This window comes from Callithrix jacchus, chromosome 4, assembly GCF_049354715.1.
Source record: "Callithrix jacchus isolate 240 chromosome 4, calJac240_pri, whole genome shotgun sequence".
Classification (NCBI taxonomy): Eukaryota; Metazoa; Chordata; class Mammalia; order Primates; family Cebidae; genus Callithrix; species Callithrix jacchus.
This window is the reverse complement of record NC_133505.1, coordinates 28,837,797-28,860,237: the sequence shown is the minus strand read 5'-3', so window position 1 is coordinate 28,860,237 and position 22,441 is coordinate 28,837,797. Positions and strand designations below refer to the sequence as shown.

General features: G+C 40.9%; 2 protein-coding genes across 6 annotated transcripts in view; both read right to left on the bottom strand.

The window, feature by feature from the left end:
- The window catches only part of MYLK4 (myosin light chain kinase family member 4), a 106,547-nt gene that overhangs the window by 28,568 nt on the left and 55,538 nt on the right, over positions 1 to 22,441 (bottom strand). The gene's annotated exons all lie outside the window — the stretch shown is intronic.
- On the bottom strand, positions 12 to 20,956 carry LOC128931721 (uncharacterized). Its single transcript, XM_078370581.1, has 3 exons — positions 20,832 to 20,956; positions 14,893 to 15,007; positions 12 to 13,280 (listed from the first exon to the last, which is right to left on the bottom strand). Exon 3 carries the CDS (start codon positions 2,256 to 2,258, stop codon positions 1,587 to 1,589), a length of 672 nt encoding a protein of 223 aa, XP_078226707.1. The 5' UTR covers positions 2,259 to 13,280; positions 14,893 to 15,007; positions 20,832 to 20,956; the 3' UTR covers positions 12 to 1,586.

Sequence of the window (22,441 nt, the reverse complement as noted above, 5' to 3'; positions counted from 1 at the left end):
CTGCGGAGGCACAATCGAGTAATTGAAGTTACCGATCACATCTGGGTTTTTCAGCACTCCTGACACTTGTGCTGGATGATTCTGTGTCGTGGGGCATGTCATGAGCATTACAGGATGCTCAGCAGCATCATTGGCCTCCGTCCACCAGATGCAAGTAGCACCCTCTCCCAGTTGTGATGACCAAAAAGGTCTCCAGAGATCTATAAATGGCCCCTGACAGCAAAATTACCCATCACCCCAGGCTGAAAACTACTATATAATTCAAATATACAAAAAAAAAACCCACAAAAATTAATAGTAATGTAGAGGGCAGAATAGTCTGAATTAATGAAACCCCATATAGCCTACAGTATCTGAAATGAACTCACTATTTTCAAAGAAATTCTTTAAAACTGTTATTATGGGAAAAGGCCCATCTTCATGAATAGATTAAAGAATATTAATAATGTGTACATCACCCTTGACCTCTATTTAAGTGTCTTGATATGGTTTACATATAAATCAAACAAAAATGAGAGGATACATGTGAATGGGCTCTGTAAGCCAGAGAATAGGAGATGAAAGTCAGCTTTGTAAATGGAACCTTTACAGTGCTTAGAACAGATGGCCCTTTTCCTAAGTGGGTAAACATTTTTCTCAGAGTCCTGGAGGCTTTGAATTAGTTGAGCAAACCATTTGCTAATGCACCCCATATAAAAGGGAAACATTAGTTCAATCCACCCAAATTATCACAAATTCTAAAGTTATGCATTATAAATTAATGACATTGTGTGGATGTCCCCCAAAAAGTTTTTATTTCCCCTTTGAAACACAACATAATTTGCCTTCAGCTGATTTGCAAGCATGAAACACCATGTAAATTCAGAGAACAGATATCGAGACAAATTGAAAATGTGCTTTTTTTTTTTTGAGAAGGAGTTTCACTTTTGTTGCCCAGGCTGGAGTGAAATAGCATGATCTCGGCCCACTGCAACCTCTACCTTGCGGGTTCAGGCTATTCTCCTCCCTCAGTCTCTCGAGTAGCTGGGACTCCAGACATGCACCACCGTGCCTAGCTGATTTTTTGTATTTTCAGTAGAGACGGGATTTTGCCATGACTGCCAGGCTGGTCTTGAACTCCTGACCTTAGGTGATCTGCCCACCTTGGCCTCCCAAAGTGCTGGGATTACAGGTGTGAGCCACCGCACCTGGTTGCAAATGTTTTTTTAAACAATTCAGAGGGCAGCTCCATGGATTCAAAGTATTCCTGTGTTTTAGATGGTGAACTTACAACATAAAGGCATGTTTAGTAAATCTGTGGAAAGCCAAGGCTAGAAGTGAGAGCTTCAGAGTTTCTCTTTAAGTGAAGGTGCAGAGAGGCATCTGCCTACTTTTCCCTTTGCAGAGAAAATGAGCTGCAGCTTCCTCAGGCAAAGCTGATTGCTCCCTTCTCTGTGCTTGCACAGAACTCAGCATGTAGCCCCAGCCCTGGTATCCCTTATAACACTTTGTTAAGCTTTTTTCCTGTCAATATCCCACTAGATTGTGGAATTCTAATGGACAAAAAGACTGGTTCATCTTTGACTCCCTGGTGCTTAACCCAGAGATCAGTAGACCAGTATGTAGTGATGATGATGATGATGATGATGGTGGTGGTGGTAGTGGTCATGACAGTGGGGATCATGCTGGTGGTGGTAGTGGTAGTAATCATGCTGATAGTGGTAATGATGGTGGTAGTTACAATGGGGGGCAGTGGTAGTGCTGGTGATGGTGGTAGTGGAAGTGATGGTGGTGGTAGTAATGATGGTGGTAGTGGTAGTGCTGGTGGTGGTGGTGATGGTGGCAGTGGGAGTGGAGATGGTGGTAATGGTGGTGGTGGTTGTAGTGGTGATGGTGGTGGTCATGGTGATGGTGGTAGTGGCAGTGGTGGTGGTCATGATGGTGATGGTAGTAGTAGTGCTGCTGGTGGTGGTGATGGTGGTAGTGGTAGTGCTAGTGATGGTGGTAGTGGGAGTGGTGATTGTGGTTGTAGTGGTGATTGTGGTGGTGGTGGTGGTTGTACTGGTGATGGTGGTGGTCATGGTGGTAGTGGTTGTAGTGGTGATGGTGGTGGTCATGGTGATGATGGTGGTAGTGGTGATGGTGGTGGTCATGGTGATGGTGGTGGTCATGGTGATGATGGTGGTAGTGGTGATGGTGGTGGTCATGGTGATGGTGGTGGTCATGGTGATGATGGTGGTAGTGGTGATGGTGGTGGTCATGGTGATGGTGGTGGTCATGGTGATGATGGTGGTAGTGGTGATGGCAATCGCATATTGAGCACACACTATGTACCAGTCACTCTTCTAAGCACTTCATTTACCTGGTTGCTCCTAATAGCCCTTTAAGATAGATACTATTAGCCCCATCTTATAAATGAAATTAGGTAATTTCCCAAGGTTATAAAGTTTATAAATGATAGAGCTAGGATTCTAACCCAGCTGTCTACTTCAGTCTGTGCACCTAATTACCACACTGTACTGCCTTTCTGAACAACAAAAAAAGATAGAAGGATTATAGCCAAGTTACATGATTTGTATTTATTGAGATCAACTACATAGTTGGCCCTTGCCAGCCCCTGGATCTGCCAGCAGCCTGATTTGGGACCTCTCAGCCCCCAGAGAGAAGGTCATAAATCAAAAACAAATTAGCAGAGTGAAGAGATAAATATTTATTGGTCAAAAGATTACAATTAACATGGAAGAGAGGCAAAAAAGAAAAAAGAAGAGAATTTAAGTTCAATTTTGAAAACATATATCCAAATTAGTTAAATAAGTTTAACAAATTGTGTTTAAAATGTTTTATAACCATCTTTCAGTTCTTCCCTTTTGAAATGAAAACTCCTGGTGTAGCAATAGACATTGTGCTTCTGGATTTATTCTGTGTGGCATGAATGCAATGATATAAGCACATGTGGATTTAATAATGAAAACTGCTATGTATCAGTCAATTTCAGCCCATCAAAGTATATAAAATTGAAGAGCTGGCTGTAAAAATCTGTAGAGCACTGATGGATCCACTTTTGCCTCTGAGGCCGTCTGAGTGTCAAGTGGAAAAGTCCACACGCTGGGAAAATATTCTTTGGATATAGAGTCGGACTTGACCAACAGAAGAAGCTGTTGGTATTGAGGAATATAAGAAGCCAGCTTCCAAGTGAGTCTGCTTTTTTCTTCAGTAATTATATGTCACATATGTTTTTTCATTTAAATAATCTAAGAAGGTCTTTATTCATTGCCAAAGGCTGTTATATTTTCATTTCCCTATGTAATAGTGACATCTAGAGGAACTTGGAATTGAAGAGTTTCCAACAAACAGAAGTTGTATTTTGCCTGTTCCTTCCAGGACAGCAACCTCGTGAACCTCAATATGAAACGTTTTTACTTTGTATTTCTACATTATGCCTAGAAGTTGCTAAAATAGGAAACACAAGTCTGTAGATACATCTTGTTTGTTGTCCAAAAATAAAACATTTCGTCTACAGATTAAAGAGGATAGCACCAGTGCTCTGGAGCATGAAGTTTCTGACCCAATCCCGACCATCCCCAGTTAATGGGATGAAAACCACATCAGTGACTATGTTCCTCTGTTGAATTCACATCGATGGCTGGGATGAACCTAAGGGCCTCTTTCATGCAAATTCACTTAAAAATATTTCTATATTTGCATAAGATTCCTTTGGAACTATTTACCAATTCATTTTATAATAGTTTATCTGTGGGTGTAGGATGACACAGGGAAGAAAAGCTACATGGTCCAGTTGCCCAAGTATTCGAAACACAACTCAGCTCTCTCCACTCTGTCTGGCTTCATAGACTGGTATCCTAAGTGGGGCATGCGTACCTGGAGAGTGTCCACAGTAGTTCTTCGGATGTTGTCAAAAAATGCTAGAACTCATTTCAATTTATTCCATTTCTTATGGATTGAATGTTTGTTCCCCCCCACCACCATATACACACACAAATTTATAAATTAAAATCCTGATCCTCATGCCTTTGGAGATGACTAGGTCATGACTGGGGAGCCCTCATGAATGGGATTAGTGCCTTTAGTTTGCTCACTTTTTATGATGGGAGGGCCACTGCACACTAGTAACTCGGCCCTTGACAGTCCCTGGATCTGCCAACAGCCTGATTTGGGACTTCTCCATCCCCAGAACTGTGAGATTTAAATGTTTGCTGTTTAAACCACCCAGTCCAAAATAATTTGCTAGAGCAGCCCAAGCTAAGACACCATTCTTTTAACACTTATATTTTACATATGTTTTTAAAAATATATTGCTACAATTGGACACATATAAAAGTATCTGATGTATTAAATGTTATTTCTAAAAATAAAAGTGCAGCCAGGCATGGTGGCTCACGCCTGTAATCCCAACACTTGGGAGGGTGAGGTGGGCAGATCACAAGGTCAGGAGTTTGAGACCAGTCTGGCCAAAATGATGAAACCCCAGCTCTACTAAAAATACAAAAATTAGCCGGGCATGGTGGCACACACCTGTAGTCCCAGCTACTCAGGAGGCTGAAGCAGGAGAATCACTTGAAGCTGGGAGGCAGAGGTTGCAGTGAGTCAAGATTGTGCCACTGTATACAATCTTTGTTGCCTGGGCAACAAAGCGAGACTCTGTCTCAAAATAAAATAAAATAATAAAAGTGCATGTAGTGGTCATCAATATATACAATTTATAAATAAATATATTGGGATGTCCTTTAAAATCTTTTACCAGTGGCAGTGCAAAATCAAAATAATTTTGAGACAAGTCTAGATAACATCATGCTTCACACTCTGATTTTCTGAAGTGCGTTTTGGAGAAGAACCATTCTAATTAGCAGGTTTGAGGCCAAGAACATTATTAGAACTCTTAGCTCAATTCCTGCAAACTCTTTTTCTCCTTCTGCAAAGTACTGCTTTTAGGAGTTCCGTATTCATTGCTCACATGCTAGTTTTGATTATTTAAACAATTTTTAAGCAAGCACTTTATCCTCTTTTCTCTGTCAATCATCCCATTTACTGCCATAGAATCCAGATGCGAACAGGAGGTCAGCATTGGTCCACAGGTGTGGGCTGGCTATCTGGGCATGAGTGCACTCTCGCCCTACCCTACAGACCTGTCCCAGGACTACACCAAAACTCTACTTTTCCTGAAAGTGGTGGAATAACCGAAAGGGAAATTAATTCAATTGAACAACATAATCTAGTCCTTCTTTCATTCCCTTTCAATAAAAATCCATTTAAAAATCAATTGTAAAATAGATTTGACCTTAAAAGGACATACAGCCTAAGATAAGGGCTGTCTCTTGTGGACCTCAACAATACCACCATCATTTTCCATGTTACTGCAGCGTTCTCGATGCAGCTGTCTGCCCACTGGCATACGGTCCCTTCTCTTCTTTGTTTCCCCAGCACCAGACACAGGTTCTAAACGTGCTTGATAAAGCAATGTATGATGACAAAAACACATTTTTTTAGAATGGCATTCTCACTGTGAGAACACTCTCTCATCAAGCTGCACCACTGAAAAGCCAGGCTGCCCTGGGGGCCATCTCGGTTGCATCCCTGCCACAGGGGCTCATATCCACAGCCCTGAATTTACAGAACTGATGGCTAGCAATATCAACGGTGATGCATTTTGGGATTACAGTTGCTACAGAAAATTGTGTTCATAATATAATATATAGGGCATGCCTGGTTCCTTTCAAAATTTGTGCAGAAAAAAAGAATGGTGGAGAGCAAATATTTGTAATAATTTGTAGCTATGACCCACAGCCTGGACCCTGATGGTGGCAGGTAGGTGTTAGGCTCGGCCACCCTGTCCTACAGCTCTGTCCTCTACCGTCAGGCTCAAGCGTTGATCTTTTCAAACCTCCTCAGCTCTGAACATATCACCCACATAGCCTTCCTACAAGGGGGTTATCAGAATAAGAAAATTTGGAAGTATATTTAAATTTTAAAAGCTCAATGTCAAAAAGGAATGGCCTAATTAAATAAATGTGATGGGTCACGAGTTCCACAGTCTTTTCTTGCTAGTAGAGGATGCTAGGTCATGTACTCTGAATAACAACTTTTCATATTACTGCTTATGGAGATGCCAAGATGAACAATTTTTACCCATTTTAACCTAAGTCCTGGAAATATCTAAGCAAATTATAACAATTTGTAATAACTTTACTAAATTTTGATTAGGTTCCTAATGGGGGAGAGAAAAAAAAACAAATAAATCCTATAGGAATACAAAGAGAGGAATTTTCAGAAGAAATATTAAACCATTTTCTTGCCTGAGGACAGAAGATACTTTTAGAGATTGTTTGTAAAGTAAATCAATTTCCCTTCATCATCAGCACACACTCAATTTCTCCATGCATTCAGCGAAAAAACTCTGAAGTCCTGGGTAATAAAAGGAATTCTCACAAAGCACAGCCTGTTTTGTGGTCTGTGGGGACTGGCATGGCGCAAGGCAGAACAGGATCTGATGGACCAAATCCAGAAAGGGAAAGTGTTTGCCTGTCCCCAGAACTCAGTAAGTGGTTCCTCCCCAGGCTGGTGATGACATTAGGTAGAATCAGTCACCTGAGAAAATAACCCTGCCAGGAAAATTAAAGCCTTTTGATGTACCCCACATTATGTGCACAGTGCTTTATTTAGAAGCCAAGTTAATGGGACCCTCCAAGGACACAGACCAAGAAAGGGCCTGAAATTAAAGATGTGAATTCAGGAAAGCCTAACTGGATCATCCATCAAATGAAGATGCATGGAAAACTGTACTTTATTTTATTATAATATGTATCAAGCTGTATCATAAGAGAAAGCATGCTGCCACTTTTTTTTTTTTTTTTGAGATGGAGTCTCGCTCTGTCACCCAGGCTGGAGTGCCGTGGGGCGATCTCGGCTCACTGCAACCTCTGCCTCTCAGGTTCAAGCAATTCTCTGCCTCAGCCTCCCGAGTAGCTGGGATTACAGGTGCCCACCACCATGCCTGCCTAACTTTTTTTGTATTTTTAGTAGAGACAGGGTTTTACCATCTTGACCAGGCTGGTCTTGAACTCCTGACCTTGTGATCCACCCACCTCAGCCTCCCAAAGTGCTGGGATTATAGGCATGAGCCATCATGCCCCGCTGCTACCACATTTAACAGCCTTGGCTAGCAAGAAAAGACTGTGTGGAGCCCAGGACCAGTGAAATTTACTCCATTAGGCTATTCCTTATTGACATCAAAACTTTATAAATATACTTCTAAGTTTCCTTATCCTGATAACCCTTTTGTTGTAGAAAGGGTGATATGTTTGGAGCTGAAGAGGTTTGAAAAGCTCAATGCTTGAGCCTGGCAGTAAAGGACAGAGCTGTAAGATGGGGTGGCCAACCCCCAACATCTACCTCCCACCATTGGGGTCCAGGCTGTGGGTCACAGCTACAAATTATTACAAATATTTGCTCTCCTCCATTCTTCTATCTAGCCTGTCTGCATCAATTTAAAAAGAGCCAGTTAAAATGAACAAATTAAGAACCTTCACCTACCTATGTGGCCACAGTAAGTAGTTTGATAATACAGATGTTATTTCCCCCCATCTTATGCCAGTTGGATGTGCTGACACCTTATAATGAGTTGGAGATTGTTATTTTCTTCCCACTGCCACCTTATCTATCCTCTCCAAAGAGAAAGCTCTGAGCTCTCTGACATGAGGCCGCTCCTTCTTTACCTCTCAAACTCCCGTTGCTCACCCTGCCGCTCCACTACTGCACTTGCCTTTGTTGCCCAAAGTGTTCTAAGCTCCAATATGTGGCTCTCAACCATCTGGGGTCGTTGGACGCTATTATTGCCTGGGTCCTCCCCTGAAGATTCTGATAAACTGGGTCTTGAGTGGGGCCAGGACACTGGTGTTTTTTAATCCACCCACACCCCAGGGATTGTAAAGTACTGAAAGGGTGGGGACCCATTTCCTCTGTTGCTTCCGGTCACTCTGGCCTTTGTTCTGAGGCCTTCATACCAGCCGGGCTCCCTCCGGCCACAGTTTGGAGTAATTGTAACAACACTGGAATCCCTGTTCCTCCCCCGCACAAATAAAGGTCTTTGATCCTATCCAGGATGGATTATCTATCAAATCACTGCCTCCTCCTTATCCCCAACCCAGGGATACATGTGTGGAAATGAGTTCAAGGCAGACGGCCCTGACAACCATAAAACCTCCCTCCGAAAATGATCTATGGGGCATCCTGGGAGGGAAGCAAATTAAAAAATCCAACATTCCCAACCATGCCTCTGGTCCTCTGCCTGAAAGCTTTCTGCCTTGCTTCTTGGCCAAAATTCAGTAATTGAAAGTGATTTAATTCCTCCATTAAAATGGAGGTAAGCGAAAGAGAGGAGGACCCAGGCTGAGGTGGAGAAATACCGCCTTTCAGGGCATAGAAGTATTTATAGTACTTTGTGTAAAAGTATATCTAAAAACTATACATCAAGAGGCATGTTTTGCCTTCTTGGGATTCCGTCACCAGAATAGCACACTTCAAAAACTGTGCAGTGAGGCTACTAAGAAATCGAGAGCATGAGTGCATGTGTACGTCAACCAACTTCAAATGGAATCACAGCTCCTCATGTTCATTTCATTAAAATGAGTCTTACTCAGTAAAATTTCCCTTTTATAACACAAGTCCAAATCTTGGAATGTTTTCACATGAAGTTTACAGTGTTTCTTCATCACCCAATAAAACTCTTTGATTTCTTCCCGCCACAGACAGTTTTAAGAGCCTTCATTTCACATGGTGTTCTCAGTATGCTTTTTAATTTTTATTTTAAGTTCATTTTTTATCACTGCATCTCCTGTCTCCCACTCAGAGCCTAAGTTCAGTCCAGTCTCCCCCAGCCCACTGGCTTCCTGCAGTGGGGCATGCTGGCGGAGGCTCAGAGGGGCCTGGTGTTTCCTAAGGTGAGGTAAGGTGTGGTCCCCTGGACTGCAGGAATATTTAGAGATCTGCACTTAGACTCACTGAGCAAAACACTTAACCTCCTAATGGTTTATCTTTCTGCATCTTCCCTTCCACAGGAAACACACACAGTGCAAAGCAGAGTGACTTTTAAAAAGCTACCTCTGAGGTAGCAGTGAGCCGAGATCGCCCCACTGCACTCCAGCCTGGGCGACAGAACGAGACTCCATCTTAAAAAAAAAAAAGAAAAAAAAAAGCTACCTCTGAAAAGCAAGGAGATACTACAAAGCTCTTAAAAAATGTCTTTGAATGAATCCATTTGTAGTATATAACACAAACTTCATAAGTAAAAAACTAATGAGTTATGACTGCCCCCAGCATTTAGTCACCTGGTCCAGTTTATTCAAAGTAGGCTGGTGAACCTGCAGTGGGGACATCCCCTAGAAACCTGCTAAAAATGCAGAACCTCAGCCCCTTCCCATCACCCACCTATTCAAAATCTGCTCTTTAACCAGTCGCCAGGTGGTTCCCATGCACCTTAGAATTTCAGAAGCGTTGACCTAGTTAATATATGTCATGAATTGGTGTGAAGAAACATTTTATAAAATATGTGTCCTGGCCTCATGTGTCTATTTACATCTTGCCTCCATCCACAAGGGCTCTGAAGAGCTAATCTCATACTTGGGTAACTCAGAGGGAAGCCAGTAAGGAGTGGGAAGGGAGTCAGAGACTAAACTCAGCAAGGACTGCATGCTGCTGGCCTTGTGGGCAGCTGTCAGTGGAGACCCAGCACTGTGTGGAACATCCATGAGCTGCTCAGGTGGCTCAGGACTCCCGCCGGGGCTCAGAGAAGAGCATGCATGACTAGGTATCATGTGCCTGGAACTCTCCATTAATCTCTGGGGTTGTCGGATTGTCCAAACTCAGGCCTCAGAGAAAAGCAACATCTAGGCGCACAGAGAGGATGAAATCCAAAGCAAAGCAAGCTCTAGAGAACTAGGAATGTATTCTGATGGGCCCCAAAATACAAATTATGCAGTCAGGATTAATGCAAAGAATACAGTTAGGATTAATACAAGTGCTGTAACGTGGCTATGATAACAGTGGCTATCAACTTTAGAGACAGTAAGAGTCATTGTATTTAGCACCGTTCTTACAAATCAAAATTGAGAGGCTGAAGGGTGGAGTGGGGGAGGGACGGGGATAGAGGAGCTGTTGATTAAAGGGTACAAAGTCTCAGACTGGAAGGATAAGTTTTAGTGAACTATTGCCTGCCTTGGTGACCATGGTTGTTAATAATGTATTGTACGTATTTCAAAAATGCTAAAAGAATAGATTTTTAACATCCTCACCACATAACAGTGTTAAGATGGTGAGGTGGTGGTTGTGTTAATTAGCTTGATTGACCCTTTCTACAAAGTATACATAGATCAAAACTTCATGCTGTGTCCCACGAATATATACAACTGTCATTTGTCAGTTAAAAATAAATTAATAAAAAACGTTAAGTACACAGCTAGCACATACTTGCCAACACCCTTGATTGATCTGTGCTTTTACTCTTAAGATATGTTTAAGCCCTCCTATATGAAGAACGTGAATACCTAGCTGAACTCTTCGGGTTCCTGTCTCATTGTCCTTCATTTGATTGTGGACATTGGGGAAATATGCCAGTACTGTCCCAGTTATTCAAACATGGAAATACCTCCATACTGGCTGGTAAACAGGGGATGTTCTGAGACTCCCAGGAGCTCCTCCCACCTGCCGACTTTGCCTCCTCTCAGCCTCAGGACTGCCCTAGGACCGGTAACTACAGGGTCAATATCTAGCAGGGAAGGGGCCCCCAGAACCCTGCTCCAATGCAGTACACTCTGATATGTGAGCAACTGTGGACTCCCAGTTATTAGTGTACAGACCAGCGAACAAGGGTGTCATATGAAGGCACATGGCCACAATAGGCTGCTGGTTATGTAATTTTCAATATTTAAATAAGAAGTTTTTAAAAATATTTACATTATCCCTGCAAGTTAATTATTAGGTAGGTAATCAGAGTGTGTTTTGAAAGTCAAGGACAGAGCAGTAGACAACAGTAAAGAAAGGTAGGTGAGTTATTACCAGCAATGCCTTTGCCTACCTTAGGGCCTGGGATAGTGGCCCTGAAATTTACAAAGCTCCTTCCCCAGAAATGATTAATCAGTAGGTCTGGGTTGAAGCCCAAGAACATTTTTCATGAGCTTTGGGAGTGATTCTGATGCACGTGTTCCAGTTTTCTACTTTCAGAAAACTGATGGAATTCCTACTTATTATTCAAGACCCAACTCAGGAAAGTTTCCCTTTGTGAATTCTTTCTTAAACACTCCCCTCCCTTATGTTCTATGCTAAAAGGAGTCCACCTTCTCTCCACCTCTGTTGATCGTGCATCTTTGTGGATTTGTGTTGAATGATTTGTTTGCATTTCTGACCCAACCAAGGCATCTCAGTATCTCTAGCATCTAACTCAGTGTCAGCTCATGACAGACACTGATCGACTGTTTTATTGATTAGAAAGTCGGATGCGGGGAACTGATGCCAGGCTGTATTTACTGAGCATCTCAACCACCTGTATTTAAATTTTTGTCAAGGGCTGCCATTGCATGCCTCTATTACATCCTCCTCAACATCACACTTTGATGTCCAGCTCCCAAACTCCTGTGATACCTACAAGTCCCAGGTCTGTGCAGGGCAATCTGTTGTCCTGTACCACTAGAAAAAAAGTTAAGTCTTCTCAGACCTTTGTAGAAATTCAAATGTTTGTGTCACCAACAGCATCTGAAACTCTGTCCTCAGTATGGTTTTTGAAGTAATTTACTATTTGGCCACCTTCTGAAACTTCGTAGACCTGCTTAAAATCAGAGCATGTACTATAAACATTCATTTGCTTAGTGTATATATTTAAGATCTATTATTCATATTTCTGCGTTGGCCATAACTTCTTTAGCATGCTTTAACGTATTAGCACAGAGAGATAGTTCATGAATACTTTTGATGATGGGAAATGAGGTTACGTATTGTTGCTGCCACATTTTACTTTATTATGATTATGGAAACTAATTTTGCCAGAAGGCAAGAGCAGGCCGTAGCTCTTTCCTTTGAAATGCCTGATTAAATTTATTCGTACAGGCGGGCGCTGTGGCTCATGCCTGTGATCTCAGCTCTTTGGGAGTCTGAGGCAGGTGAATCACCTGAGGTCAGGAGTTTGGGACCAGCCTAACCAACACAGTGAAACCCCATCTCTACTAAAAATACAAAAAATTAGCTGGGCATGGTGGTGGGCCCCTGTAATCCCAGCTACTAGGGAGGCTGAGGCAAGAGAATCGCTTGAACCCAGGAGGCCGAGGTTACAGTGAGCTGAGATTGTGCCATTGCACTCCAGCCTGGGCAACAAGAGCAAAACTCCATCTCAAAACAAAAAAAAAATTTCTTAGTTTATCACCTAGCCCAACATCCAACCAGGTGCTAAATAATGTCTTTGCATTTTACTATTAAGGTCCTTTACAATATTTCTAATGGCAACTAAGTAGCCAATCCAACTAAATATCATATCCGTCACTTTAATGTCCCCTCAGCTTTAAAATTCTAGGATGTCACAGAAGCTAGAAGAATGCGAGGCAGAGAAGCACGCTCAGAAGCTTTGTATGGTTGCAAGAAACTCCTTCTTGGGTGCTTTTCCAAATATCTCTGCCCTTGGAATTTGTCTTCTGATGTGATTATGATATAGCAAAATGTCTTTATGACAGATTACAGAAAAAAGCAAGATGCTTGTTTGGCTGACTGTGCTGCTTATTGATTTATTTAGTGTTTTTAGTTCTTCCCCATTTCTCAGCAGGTGAGGGCTTCGCTTGGGTTAAGTTCTTAGGTTCTCCTTACTGCATTAGGAACTGTCAACATGGAAATCGTTCTACTGGGGACTTTCTCAACAAAGTTTCCCATTCCCCTCCATACAAAGGGAAGGGAAGATGATGGGAGTGGTCTGGAAGTTCTTCTCAAGTTTCTTTTCAAGCATTGCTTGGAGGTAGTAATCAGTGAGGCGGGATGGAGGTATATAGAGTCTGAGCTTGTAACACATGCCCCTCCAGGTCCTTTTCAAATTCCTGGTCCCAGTCAGCCGTGGCAATGAGCCTGTCTTCCCTCTTTAAGCAGGGAGCTCAATTTGCTGACTCAAATAAGAATAACAATCTCTTATTCTCCATGGCAGGAAATTGCTGTTTTAGTGAATAAAACCAAAACAAACCCAAAAAGTAACATTTTTTTTTGTTGTGTAAATCAGCTATTTATTTTTCTTGTTGGCTGAAGGCAGAACAAGAAGAAATCTGAAAAAAAAAAAACTTAGGTTTAACATCACATTTAATTTTATGTTACAAAGAAATTATGGCAATGAAAGGAGTTTGCCTCCTAGTCCATTTGGTTAGAAAGGTAACTGTTTTGTATTCCCAACCATACAATTTACCACAAAAGAACACAGAAGCCCAAAATAAGACAGAGAAAAAGAAAATTTCTCAAATTATATAATTCATTTGAATTGGGGGGGAAAAAAAATTAAAGAGGATGTAGCCCAATCAGCTCAACTTGGAGGCTGAGGTGAATAGGTCAGGAGTTCAAGACCAGCCTGGTCAACATAGTGAAACCCTGTCTCTACAAAAAATACAAAAATTAGCCGGGCATGGTGTTGTGTGCCCAGGCCCAGCTACTTGGGAGGCTGAAGCAGGAGAATCATTTGAACCTGGGAGGCGGAAGTTCCAGTGAGCTAAGATCGTGCCACTGCCCTCCAGCTTGGGCAACAGAGTGATACTTTGTCTCACAAAAAAAGGAAAAGAGAAAATGAGATTCTACCCAATTTCACCTAATTACAGGAAATTTCAAAACTGTTTAAAATGTTTCTGCCAAAAAAGTTGACTGTTGATAATACTGGTTAACACTGATGATCTTTTCCACACACCTTCATCTTTAAAAATGTCATAGGACATCGCAATATATGATTTTTTCCTCTCATTAAACATCCAACCATCACAATGCACTTTTCAAAGGCACACACAGTTCTTAACATTCCATCTGTTATTATACACTGGTTTTCTGTGATGTTTAGAAGAGTAGGCAACTGTAGATTAATTTGTGTTAGATATTTTTATAAGGATGACAATTAATTTATGTTTTGGTATCAGGTTGCGATAGTGAGAATCATGTTCTTCATCACTCTAAAGCAATTTTTTTTTCCAGAAAAAAAACCCCAATGAAAAAAAGGACATATTGGAGGTGATGGGTAAGTTTAGTAACTTGATGGTGGTGATGGTATCACAGGTGTATGCATATGTCCAAACTCATCAAAATGTGTATATTAAATATGTGCAATTTTTTATATATAAACTTATACCTCAATGAAGCTTTTTTGAATATAGATATAATAATGGACAGGATTATGAAAACTATATTAGCACCTATGGTTTTTATAGAGAAACTTTAGTCTTGGGCTAGACAGCTCGTGGGAGCCCGGAGAGGCTGGCCTACTTTCTTGATTTGCAGAGGGTCCCACTTGGAATTCTCCAAGGAGGAGAGAGGCACAGTATCACCCAGGGTGTGTATTTCCATAGGAAGCCACAACAATGCAGACTGGCTCTTCCTCCTTCACAGAGAAACATGCCGAACTACACCCGGAGCAGTAATAAGTAAATCGGTGCCCACGATGAGGTGACAGTTGGCCTCTGCAGCAAAAACACACGATCACAGATGGAAAGTTCAATTATGGGTATTCCAAGAACCGAATTAAAGTCTGTTTTCAGTTAGGAGCCTCGTATAAAGCGGGGCTCCATCTGTATTTACTACATGCAGCTGTGTCTTTCTCAAAGTGCTTAATGAACTTTTTCTTCTTTGTGAACGTCCACTCGCATACAAAGTTAGCAACCTGAAGTAAATATCCCAGGAAGATACCTGCACAAAGCAGCACGGGACAGCACGTTTCTCTTCCTCTGTTCACCGAGAGGCATTACATACTCCATCCTCACATCCTGAGCTATTTCACCCAACTGCGGAAAATAGATCTAAACTGTGAAATAAAAAATTGCTTTAAAAATAGTAACTTTTCCCAACTATTCTGGTCATATCTCATTATTTTCATGTATTAAAATTTAGACCACAGTATAAATATACTTGAATTTCACATTTAATGAGATCAGTTCAATTTGGCATTTAACAATCACTATAAAATTTTTCATTTTGATTTAATTCAGTTATATAGCAATATATTTTCAAACTGATCTCATTATTGGTCGCACACATTTACACATACACAGCAACATCAGTCAAATTGCAACACGAAAAGTTCGAATGCCATTACGTTGCTGTTCATTTTCTATTCACCGCCACAGAATTAGTTATACTGGCATGAACTTCTCCTAATAGAGAAGTCGTGTTATTTAAAATAAGTAAGTTCGGTTCCCAGGTAGATGCTATAAAAAGTGTTAAGCACATTTTATGAATTCTACTTTTAGTTAGTATCACCCCCAAATTTTTCTCCACTAAAAGTTGTGACAATAAATGTCAAAGTCAAATGTGGTTTTTCTTTTGAATTTTAAAGAAAATGAACCAAATAAAGATTACAACATCTAAGAAAATCCACATTCTGTAAACCTGAGACTCCAGCTGCAAAAAAATCAACAAATCAAAATCCTAAAATCTGTTTTTCAAGTGATTAAGTAACTAAGACTAATTTATTATATAATATGGAAATACATATTTTAGTGAATAGCATACCATTCATAAGCATCATATTTTTATTAAAATCTTGTTTAATCATATTCACATTCACAGAATGTATATAATCTTTTCCCCGGATGATTTAATATCTTTATTAAAACTCAAAAATAGAAATTTTGATGGTATTAATTTCAAACTTATATGGAAACATACTTTCTCAAAGCAATGTTTTATTTTGACAATCAATAATGTTAAAGTTGGTTTCCTTACTAAGTTCAAGTAATAATCAAAGGACACCAACTCCAAAATAAAAGTTGGGAAAGTTGACAGTGAATCTACAAACATATTCATACTTAGAAATAATAAAAATGTGTGCCTCTGAGTACTATCCTTGATGAAAACCTCAGTTATAAAAGTTTGCCTTTGAGTATTACATTTTCTTACATTCTCCAGTTTGTGAATGATTTTTCAGAGAACACAAAGGAGCTGATCTTTGCTCACCAAAGTTCAACTTCACAGATTTGCCATACAATGTAAATTTCATCGCCATTTTGTCTATGGGAGAAAAAAAAATCATGGCTCACCTTTCCATTTCCTCTGCTAAGTAGAGGAATTATCCAATCTCAAAAAAGTATGTTTACTTTGACTTATACCGTTAGTCTCAGTCAGCCCCAAAGTAAATCGGCTATTCTAATATGCTTAGGGATTCTGGAAACGCTCAGCTCTCCCAAAGGTTGTTGTTTTGGTTACACCCAGAACTATATGTTCCAGTCCACTTAGTCTTTTGACTTATTACTTTGTACTCCGACTCATAACTAATAGTCCCTGTTCCCATGAAGAAACATGGTTCCCTCAAGGCAGAAGTCAGCATTATAGTAAAGCCTGGATTCCCCTTCTGGCTTCTGCATTTCCCTGTATTTGCTCATAGTCTTAAACACAGTATCTGATTTCTTTCTAAATAAGCTACTATTGTAAAAACTTGAAAACGTTTAACCTCCCTTCTCAAGCCATGTGCCTATAAAATTTCAGATTGTCCCCATTTCTTAGAAGATACTTCGCCTTCTTCAGCTTGATAATAACAGAATGATCATGGTTGCTAATGGTCTTTATCCTGTTAATGGTGCTCATCATTTATGTTTAATCAGAACACCTTGCTGCTATTGGACATTTCTTCCCATTTTGGCATCATAACCCTCTATCAGTCTTCTCATCTACTAGTCTACTAGGCATCTATTAACAGTGAACTGAGATGTCTTCCTTTTGGAAAACTCGTCAGCCCTTTCTACTCAACTCTGCCCAATCATTCCAAAATTCGGTCTGTATTCCTATCACACAATGTTAAGTAGACCTTAACATCTGGTCATGCTGTAAGAATCTCGAACTTTACTTATCAAAAAGAAAACATAATTTTACATCAACATCCTACACTCCGTATTAGCTTGCCTTCCCATTGTTTCAATTTCTGTCAGTGGTGCCATGAAACCCATGTCTTATTCATGGATCTGCCTGTAAGGTATGGGGTCCCACTTAAAGCCAGACAGAGCCAGATCTGTGCTTTGCACCTTACCACTGGGCATATCTCACGAAGGAGGTTCACCACCTTAGAATTCAGGGCCATTGCAAGCCCCAGGATTGAGGTTCATGAATGGCACCAGGAATTCAACAAGCAAGCAAGCACAGCACATGGCAAGCCACAGAAACGCTGCTGTGCGCTTCCATTTGAGCTCGCGTTCTGCACATTTTTCTCTGGCAACCTATGTGATTCTAACCCTTCTCAGTCAAGGGTTGAGAACAATTGCCCTAGGGTTAACTTACTAATGTACCATCCCTATAATTTGTAAAGCTTGTGCTAAGTGGAAAGTGAATTCTATAGCCCCAGCCAAGATTTCTCTTTCAGGTTTGGTTAACAATGTTCAATTCACCAAACTTTAATAGTAGGTATTGGGAGGTGCTAGGATTGACAGCAGCGAAATATACAAAATACTCTCCCGGTCCTCAAGAAACTAATAGTCCAGAGCTGAAATAAAATAAAATGTTTCACACTTGAACACACATTTTATTAAAACAATAAATAATTTCTTTAAAATATAAAAATATTTAAGCAGTAATTGGCTATGCTGACATTTCTGTTTATAAGAGATGTCCACTTGGAATAAGATAAATAAAACCCTGTCAGTTGGAGGCATCAAAAATATATTCTTAAAAATTAGCAACTTTTAAGTACTAATATAAAGCTTCTCTCACTTGAAAGTTTTCTGACACTGAATGCTGCTTCCAGATTTGAATGACGCCTCACTCCTGCAGGCTGCGTTGAATAAACATAGAAATTGATCCTCCCAGTGTTGGTGTTAAAGCTCTCAAGCCATGTGGTTCCTTAGGAGATTGAAATCAGCCCAATTGTCACACAGAACAGATGTTCATAGTTTCCTATTAGAAATTTACAGCCCCCACTCCAGACCCAGTCTTAAAACTTAAGAAAGTTACATTTTTCTTATCTGAGTCCCTTTCTCAGGAAACCATCAGGTCTCTCAGACAGTATCAAAGAACTAAAACTTACCAGGTCACCACCACATCTGGACAATGAAATGCCAGCCACCTCATCCGTCGTGATTATCTAAACAACCACTTCCTTCCTGCTGACCAACTCTTCTTCCTTACCCATCCCTAAGTCCTGTTTTACATTTCTTCACTGCTACAAAAACCTCGAATTTCAGCCCGTTAAGGAGATGGATTTGAGACAAATATCCCACCTCCTTGGCTGCAGCACCCAAAGAAAGCCTTCTTCCCTGGCAAGACTCGAAGTCTCAATGATTGGCTTTCTGTGCTGCAACAGGACCTAGACCAAACCCCTGGTGTTCCAGAAATAAGATTAGACTTTCAGTATTCTTTAAAGCTGGTGTTTAAAAAGATGAACAGAATGAAGGGCTGTGTTACAGCACAGGCTATCTTATAGAAATCTATAATATCACCAGTAATTTGTTACCAGCAACGTCTGAGGTACTGAAGTCTTGCCAGCCTTTGTTTTCAAATCAGTGGTTTCAGGCTTATTCCTTATAATAACATATCTTGCACTCACTTGTCTCTAGGAGTGTTTTCCTGAGTAGGAGACACAGGGGAGGACCTGTGGCCATTCTGCTGACTTGCGTATAACCACATACAGCTGTGTACATGAGACCAGGCTGGGAACATCCTCCATGTGAGCCGCAACAGAAAATGACAAGATCCTCCACTCCAGGTTCATATCAGTCCATTAATCCAAGCGTATCAGTGCCACAACTTCACCCAACTGTTGTTACCCATTTCTCATGCTTCTGAATTTCCCACAGGGACATGGTAAGAAACTGAACTGCATAAATTAATCTAATCCAGGTATTGCCATCAACAGCTAGTTTAGTAACTATAAAGAAAAGGAAATAAAATGACTTTAGCATGATATTTCTTAATGAACTCAAGTTACAAATAATTTTTCGTGCTCTGGATGTGTTAGCATCTCCCCACCTTCATGCTCAGGGGGTTCCATATTCTAAATAGATTTCAATTACTTCAGAATCTTCTTATTAAATGTTCTTGCCTATGGCTCAATAGAGATGAAATGAAATGAGGGGAAGACGCTCCTCTTATTTTCAAACTTTGCACTAATATGACATAGGAGGACAATTTCCTGTTTATCCCACATGAGATCTGCTATGCGGTGTCAGCTCCATGGAAGGGCCACAACTGCACAGGAACACACATCAACGGGGCAGCACTTATCTGATAAGCTAAGAGGGGCAAAGATGTTTTGGAAGGGCATCTGAGACATGCATTTAGCATGTAACATTATCCACTAACTGAAAGCCATTTTTAACAATACTGAAGTTGAGTATCTTTTTTTTAAAAAAAGGCAAATTTTAAGGTATATAACTTTAAAGTAGGCTTTAAGAATTTCATCTGAAAGAGCAACATATAAATGATAAATATTTTTCAGAATAACTAATGCTCTTTCATGCAATCATCATATCCTTGACAAAAGGTGCTTCAGTAAAGATGTAAATCATGAAAACACAAGTTATACATTATGCAGGTACATACGTATCAAGATACATTAAGAGTTGGTCATATGAAGTAGATTTTTCTTATCCTTTGTTTTAAAAGCAGAAGAGGGATTGCTGTTAACTGGTTTATTTAAAGAAAGCATCCCCATGTTTCCACTAATACTGTAATCTAAGGCCCTCGAGCACGGATGCCCCCTCCCTTAACAACAGCTTCATCATGTTCTGGAGCTCATGTTCAGCAGAGGCCACCTGAGATGATAAATGACCTTTGTGGAGAGAAGCTATAAATCTAAGCTGGCTCCCTTTTGTCCATCAGCGGCAGTCATCAGCTGTGTTCGGTAGCACTCATGTACTCTCTCTGACACTCAGGTCCTGGCTAGCAAATTCCAGAAGATGGACCACATATGGGTAGGCTTGCCCAGCCCTGTGTGTCTACTTCAGGCCATTTAAACTCAAGGAGAGAGCCAACAGGCATTCAAAGTACATCGCCAGTGATGTAAAATGTCAAGTGATCTCTGACTTGCACTAAACAGAGCAATGATGACAACGAAAACCCAGCAAATTCACTAGTCTATGACATTCATGTTTTTGAGAAACAGATTTTAATGATCACAAAAGTCATAAGCAATAGTTTCTAAACTTAAGCTAAGCAGAATCAAACAAACAGAATCTCCAATAATTTTGAGACACACTAAGTGGGACACAGAGGTTAAGAAGGCCCAGATGAGATATGCCTCTCTTCACAGAGCCAGACTGCTGCATCAGGCTTTCACACACCAAGACGTTATGGAGAAAGGACTGGACACAAGCTACTCTCTGCCATCACTCAACAAAGTACCTTGCTTCAAGCCTTCAAAAGTCCTGAAGACAGCAGGCTATTCAAATCCACAAAATGTTAACTCCTGGATGGGATCCTCGTTCTCAAAACCAATGATTAATCTACACCCAGGACGCTGGGTTCTCATCCCATTTCTGCTAACTAGCCATGTACCCTCGAGGAAGGCATTTAATATCTCAAAGGCTATGCTTCTCTGTCAAATGAGCATACTTCCTACCGGATCCAAAGATTATTGTGAGGCCAAGATACAATGACACATGTGAAGGTGCTTTTGGAAAGAGAAAAGCAACATAAATACTAACCCGATTTAGTCTTCCCATCAACAAGCATTTTCAAGTTCTGCACAAACGGAGCAGTGCAAAGAATCCTCTCTCCAGGGCCCAAAGAGAAGATTCTGTGTGTGTCTCAGTGCAGAGTCTTTGTCACTGCTTGGTGAAACAGGAGGCCCGTCCACGCATGGCCCTGATACTTGGAACAACATTCTTCCTTTACATAACAGGAGGCACAAAGCTGTCCTGGTATTATGTTAGAGAGAACTCACTCCCCACCCCATGAGTCAGGGCAGGATTTAACAGCCAGGAATGCCCTGGGGAGGTCATTGAGGACCCGCTGAGCCAGGTGGTACAGCCAGTACCTTTTAAAGGTCGTATCCCATATTTAGGCCTACGCGTAGGCTGGCAAAGCTGCCCTGACCTCCCATTCAGTAGGGAATCTGCCTTTGTAAAAATTCCTCTTCAAAACACAAATAAATCAGGGACACTCCTACTCAAACCCAGGGTGAAGAATAATTTGTCTTGGGTGAAAAATAATATAAGCCCAAACCACAATGAGATAGTATCTTATACCCATTAGGATGGCCACTGACAAAGAAAATAGCAAGCATTGTGGAAAAACGGGATGTGGAAAAATGGGAACTCCTATGCACGGCTGTTTGGAATGTAAAATAGTGCAGCTGCTATAGCAAGCAGTGTGGAAGTTCCTCAAGAAATTGAACATGGAATTGAGGTAGGAGACCAGTAGGACTTGTTTCCCAGACCCAGACAGAGGAAGTGAAGAAACCAGCCAAAACCAGCAGATGGCGACCAAAGCAATTCCTAGCTGGCCCCATTGCTCATTAACATAACACATCCCACCAGCCCATGATCACATGACAGTTCACAAATGCCATGGCAATGACCCAGAAGTTACCACCCCCTTCCTAGAAAGTGCTAAGTAACCTGCCCCTCAGTTTCCATTAACTCACCCCCTAATTTGCATGTAACTGAAAGTGGGTTTGAAGGAGTATAAATACAGTTGCCAATAGCCCGTACATTACACTCTGGACGCACTGCCTATGAGTCAGCCCTTCTCTGCAAAGAGCAGTACCATTCGATTAACAATTGCTGTCTAATGTCACTGACTTACCCTTGGATTCTTTCCTGGGCAAAGTCTCAGTTTGAGGGTTCATCTGTCCTGCATCAGAGTTATATGACCCAGCAATTCTACTTCTGAGTATACATCCATGAGAACTGAAAGCAAGGATCTGAAGAGCTATTTGTACACATGTGTTCATAGCAGCATTATTCAGAGTAGCCAAAAGGTGGAAACAAACCAAGCATCCACTGATAGCTGAATGGATGAGCAAAATGTGGCATTTACACACAATAGAAGATCATCCAGCCTTAAAAAGAAAGGAAATTCTGATCCATGCTACAACATGGATGAAACTTGAAGGCTTTATGTTCAGTGAAATAAGCCAGACACAAAAAGATACATTCTGTACCATTCCATTTACAGTAGTCAAATTCATAGAGACAGAAAGTAGAATAGTGTTTCCCAGGGGCCGGGGTCAGGGAATAGGAAGTTGGTCTTTAACAGGTATAGAGCTGAGGTTTTATAAGGAGAGAGTTCTGGAGATGGATGGTGGTGATGG

Coding starts and splice junctions, on each gene's coding strand:
- LOC128931721 (XM_078370581.1), bottom strand. CDS start 2,258: ATGACCACCACCATCACCATGACCACCACCATCACCACTACCACCATC.